Here is a 5,784-nt window from a genome sequence, read left to right on the forward strand (position 1 = left end):
GTTCAAGCGTGAAAAATTGTGGTTAAATTTTTACAGTCGTATAGTTTAAATAGTAATTTTAATAATCAAAGATTATATTTAAAGTTTAGGATACTATTTATAATTGTTAATGTTTATCTACTTATTATTAAATTGTTATTTTTTAAACATTCCTCATTTGGCTGGAACATACTTTAGTGAATGTTATTTCGAGTTTTTTTAATTCAAAGTTGGCTTCATACGCACCCAAATTTCTTAATCATGTTTATAGTACTAAAATATAAACTGCCGTTCATTTATTCATTCAAACTTAATGAATATTCATCAATTATTTTATTACTTTTCAAGCTAACTTCTTTATGCATGCGAGTATTATTCATGATTTTATAAAATGCATTTATTTTATATAGCAGTATTAATGCAGCTATAGTGATAGTTTTAACTAACTTAATTTAATTCACTAGTAAGCACTACAATTATAAAAATATTAATTATTTTTGAAGATGTTAAGTGTTATAAATATATTTTACATTTCATATTATTGAAATATTCCATAATTTTTTGTATGTATTAACTACTATTCAGTAGTATTATTTAATTATATAGTAGTATTGTTATTATGGACATTCCATGTATAATTCTCTAAAATATATACTCAAATCTATAATTATTTGGTATTTTACACATTTAAATCATATTAAAAAAACGATACATATAGTATTTTTAAAGCAACTATCCCGCATTTAAATTAAAAATGTTAAATGAAAGTGAACTAATTTAATATGGCTATATTAGTTGTCCTCCTTCTGTACAATTCTCTAAAATATTACCTCAGAATATTTTTATAAGAACTTTCTTCAAAATATGAATTAAAATATTAATTAGTTAAATTCAATATTTAGTTATGAGTTCATTTTCTCTTTATTATCAAATAGGAAAGAATGATATTTGAATAAAAAAAAAAACTCATTACAATAAAATCAATATTTTCTTTAAATGTTAAAGAGCGTTCACTAAAATTAGTCTACAAATATATATATAATATATAATGAATAAAAGGTACATTCAAAATTATTTACCCTTTAGTTCGTTTCATATTCATTTGTTCAAAATTCGAATTCAAAATTGCCGCGCAAACATTTTCATTTGCCAACTTCACCCTGTTCACATAAAACTTGTTTGCAATGGGTGCGTTCGACTTGGACGCTTACGCGCTGTGAGCGCGCCGTGAGCGCGCTTTCATCGTTCGACTTGGCGCTGTGAGTTTCACATAAGTACGCTCGTAGCACCATCGTAGGATGCTCGTAGCACATATTTTGCGCTCACATACGCTCACGCCACAGAGGTAGGGCAGCGTGAGCGTGAGCGTCAGCTGTTTTTACTATCTGTCATTTCATTTGTTTATTAATTGTCAAATTCTTTATAATTCCGTAAAAATGCCAAGTTGTATATCACATTTATTTTTTAATATTAATATTGATATTAATTAATTTTAAATTTAATTAATTTTAAATTTCAAATTTAATATTACTATTAATTAAACATAAGCTAAGCAAATTTCATTTATTTATTAATTGTTAAATTCTTCATAATCCCGCAAAAATGCTAAGTTGTATATCACATTTATTTTTTAATATTAATATTAATATTAATTAATGTTAAATTCAATTAATTTTAAATAATTTTAAATTTTAATTTTAATATTACTATTAATTAAGCCTAAGCTAACCAAATTTCATTTATTCATTAATTGTTAAATTCTTTATAATCCCGCAAAAATGCCAAGTTGTATATCACATTTATTTTTTAATATTAATATTAATGTTAATTAATTTTAAATTTAATTAATTTTAAATAATTTTAAATTTTAATTTTAATATTAATATGAATTAAGCATAAGCAAACCAAATTTCATTTATTTATTAATTGTTAAACTCTTTATAATCCCGCTGAATGATCCAGAAAGTAATAAAATTTACACAATTACCGTTACCGCCAGTTGCCGCCATTTTGATGCTTATTGACGCTCACAGTATCCAAAACGAACGGAATTTAGTTATCGATTCTAAGCGCTTATCGGCCAAGTCGAACGCTAAAAATTCGTGCTTATAAGCGTGAGCGCTCACAGCGCGTAAGCGTCCAAGTCGAATGCACCCAATATGTCATATTCAATGTCAAACTGCACAAATAAACTTTCCAATCACGAAATTACCATTTGAATCATCGGATACATTATGTTTTTCATTTCACGGGATGTGAATCGCCACGTTCTGAAGAAAATACAGTTATATGACATTGATCTTTGATTAATATTAATGATAGTATATAATTATTGACGTGCGAAGATTTTTCTAACCTGAACAAGACAAAAATGATTTTAACCAAATTGTTGAACGGAAAAATGTTTAATTCGTTATTGTTTAATGTTTGTTGCACAATCTTGTTGTCGAAGACTTACAGCTGTGCTAGGTTATATGAAGAACGAGTAAGTTTATTTTATTTATTATGTTTTATTAAGTTAATAAAGACATGTGCTGATTGACCTTTCAAAAATTGCTCAGAACGATATTGTTATTCGTTAATTTAATTAAAATTTTATATAGAATAAATTTTTTGGAACACACAACACCAAGTAGAAGACATAAGAATTTGAAGATTTTAAAGCATAAGTTTTTTTTTTACAATATTTACATAATTTATTTATATTCTATTTCCATCCTGATGTTTAGTTTGCGTTTTTTTTTCTTTTTTTCTATTTTACAGCTGATCTACGATTTGATGTCAAAACGTTTAAAATAATAAACATGCCAAAATCGATATCTTATGTTTTTTACTTGATGTTATCTCCTGTAAGAATATAATACAGCAAAATAATTTAATAAAGTAATATCATTAATTACATTTAATGAACCAATTTAAAAAAAATATGTGGACGTTTAATTATTTGAATGTGCCCTATCTATCATTTGCATCAAGTTTTTATAATGCTTATATAAATTCAATCATTCTGTATAATAATGTATAATAATGTATAATTAACAATAATTAGTATTACTACGATTATTCAATTTTATTTTGAATTAAGCTGCATTGCTTAATTTAGAACTATGTTTTGCGAATCATATTATTAGTGTAAATTACATAATGAAATTTTTTAAATACTTTTAAATCAATATACCAATTCTTTTTATCAAACCCAAATTTAAATGTACATTATAGTTCATATGTAAACTAAATTAAGATTTCTTTTCCTTTCAGAGGCTACACAATGCTTATGATTTATCTGACTCAGAAATCGAACAAATTTCAAACTTAAGTGATATGCCAAAATTTGAAAATACTCTTGATCAAATTTTAATACCTCGAGTTGTTGGTACTCCTAATCATACCAAAGTTAAACGTTATATAATTAGTGAACTCAAAAGACTAGGGGTTAGTGTGGAAACCGATAAATTTCAACAAGAAGCACCTGGGTTTGGAAAATTAGTATTTGAGAATATAATTGGAAGAGTTAATCCTAATGCTACGCGTTATGTGGTGCTGGCTTGCCATTATGATAGCAAATATTTTCCTGATGATGAATTCTTTGGTAAAAGAACAGAATATAATAATTTCCACATAATATATTAAATGTAAAATTTGGTTTTATCACACTGAATTATTTTTTATAGGAGCTACAGACTCTGCAGTACCATGTGCTATGATGTTAAATTTGGTGGAAATTTTGAAACCATATTTTAAAGAAGATAATAATGTTAGCTTAAAGGTAAAATATTTGTTTAAACTAATAATTCTAAAATTACCTCAATTTTAGAGCTTATTATGTTATAATACATTTTTTTAGTTGATTTTCTTTGATGGCGAAGAAGCTTTTCAAGAATGGGGTCCAAGAGATTCTATATATGGTGCAAAACATTTAGCTGCAAAATGGCATTCAACTCCATATCCAAAAAATAATAGAGAAAACAACAGCGAGCTTGATAGAATAGTAAGAGATACATTATTATTATTGTACTAAAGTCTAAACATGTCTTAAAATCAGCAAGAATATGCTGACAATGATAAAAGACATTATAGCTGTTGTAGTACTTTCAATTAATATTTTTTATAAATAATAATTATTTTACTCATTGATTTAACATTATATTTTTTTCAGGATGTTTTGATCTTACTGGATTTACTTGGATCAGCAAATCCAAAATTCTACAGCTATTTTAAAGAAACAGAAAGATGGTACTTAAGATTTATGAGACTTGAAGAAAGATTAGGTAACTTAGGCTTGTTACATTCTTGTGCGCATTGTCGAAAACCAACACCATATTTCCAACCGAGGTCCAGGAATGGTGGCATTGAAGATGATCACATTCCATTCTTGCAAAGAGGTAATTAAATGTATATATATATATATATATATATAATATATATATATATATATATATATATATATATATATATATATATATATATATATATATATATATATATATATATATATATATGTATATTATAGATGACCTAAATATGTGATATATTTGAAAAAATCTGAAAATTGATCTATAAATTTTAATATTTTATATATAAACTTTTAATTTCATGTATCGCCCAAGATGAATTTTATATACATATATATATATATATATATATATATATATATATATGTAAAATTATTGAAATTATATACATTCTTTTAATAGTATTTGTTTATTATTTAAATTTGCGCCACATAACAATCCGCATATTTGCGCCACAAATTCGAATGTCGTTATTTAAAACATGCAATTTTCAAATTTTTTGCATATTAACTATAATTTTTATTTAACAATTTATTAAACAGTGGATTTAAGAAGTTATTTTATTAACCAAACAAAATAGAAATAACTTATTTGTTTTTAATAATGAATTTATACTACATTTGCTAGAATTTGTGTAACACATAAATGAAATTTCAAACATGAAATTTAAAAAAATAATATTTATTATATTTATTTATTTCAAACATGCAAACACAAAAAATGCAGAAACAAAGATATAAATAAAATTTTCAATGTTGACTATTAAAAAATAATATTCATCAACTTATCTAATTTATAAGTTTTTATTATTTTGTATATTATTTTTTAGATGTTCCAATTCTCCATTTAATTCCAACACCATTCCCCCCTGTGTGGCACACACCTGCTGATGATAAGACTGCTTTAGATATGAATACTATTGAAAATCTGAACAAATTACTACGTTTATTTATAGCTGAATATTTACATTTGAGTCCACACTGATAAAGAAAAATGTTGATTACAGGTACAATTTGCATGGAACAAATGGTTTTAGAGCAAAATTTATTATGTTCATAATAATTTTAGAAATGAATAATGATTAACAAAATAATTTTTATTTGATCAAATTTATGATGTGTAAATTTCAATAATTTAATATATTTATATTTATTTTAAACCAAGTTTTGAACTATAAATGTGATAATTATGGATTTTTGTGTTAAACTGTAAGTTTTGATTTTATCTCATTCCATTATTGATATTTTTATATGATTATAAAAATTCTATGCGGTGGTGAACAAAAATCTTAGAAAATGTTACCGGTTTGCGTATTTAATATGCAGAACAAATATATATATCAATGGCTATAAATATAAGTTACATTTAATTATTTACTACTCTTTTATTTTATTATCCGGGTTTACAAACATATTGTGTTACCATTACAAAGTATTTTATTTTTATTTTATTGCAAATTACTTTTCTCTTCAACCCAAAAGGTTTTTTTTTATATATATAAATTTCAATTCGA

The 5,784-nt window shown here is 24.4% G+C and overlaps 1 protein-coding gene across 1 annotated transcript; it reads left to right on the plus strand.

The window, feature by feature from the left end:
- The first annotated feature begins 2,380 nt into the window (after positions 1–2,380).
- On the plus strand, positions 2,381–5,304 carry LOC113370834 (glutaminyl-peptide cyclotransferase-like). The gene is made up of 6 exons (XM_026611517.1): positions 2,381–2,464; positions 3,238–3,568; positions 3,651–3,745; positions 3,824–3,967; positions 4,136–4,361; positions 5,101–5,304. The coding sequence occupies exons 1-6, from the start codon at positions 2,381–2,383 to the stop codon at positions 5,253–5,255; spliced, it is 1,035 nt and encodes a 344-aa protein (XP_026467302.1). The 3' UTR covers positions 5,256–5,304.
- Positions 5,305–5,784: the final 480 nt, after the last annotated feature.

The sequence above is a fragment of the Ctenocephalides felis genome, unplaced genomic scaffold (genome assembly GCF_003426905.1).
Source record: "Ctenocephalides felis isolate EL2017-DRISC unplaced genomic scaffold, ASM342690v1 CF-g0.4_SCAFFOLD_01492, whole genome shotgun sequence".
In the NCBI taxonomy this organism is placed as follows: Eukaryota; Metazoa; Arthropoda; class Insecta; order Siphonaptera; family Pulicidae; genus Ctenocephalides; species Ctenocephalides felis.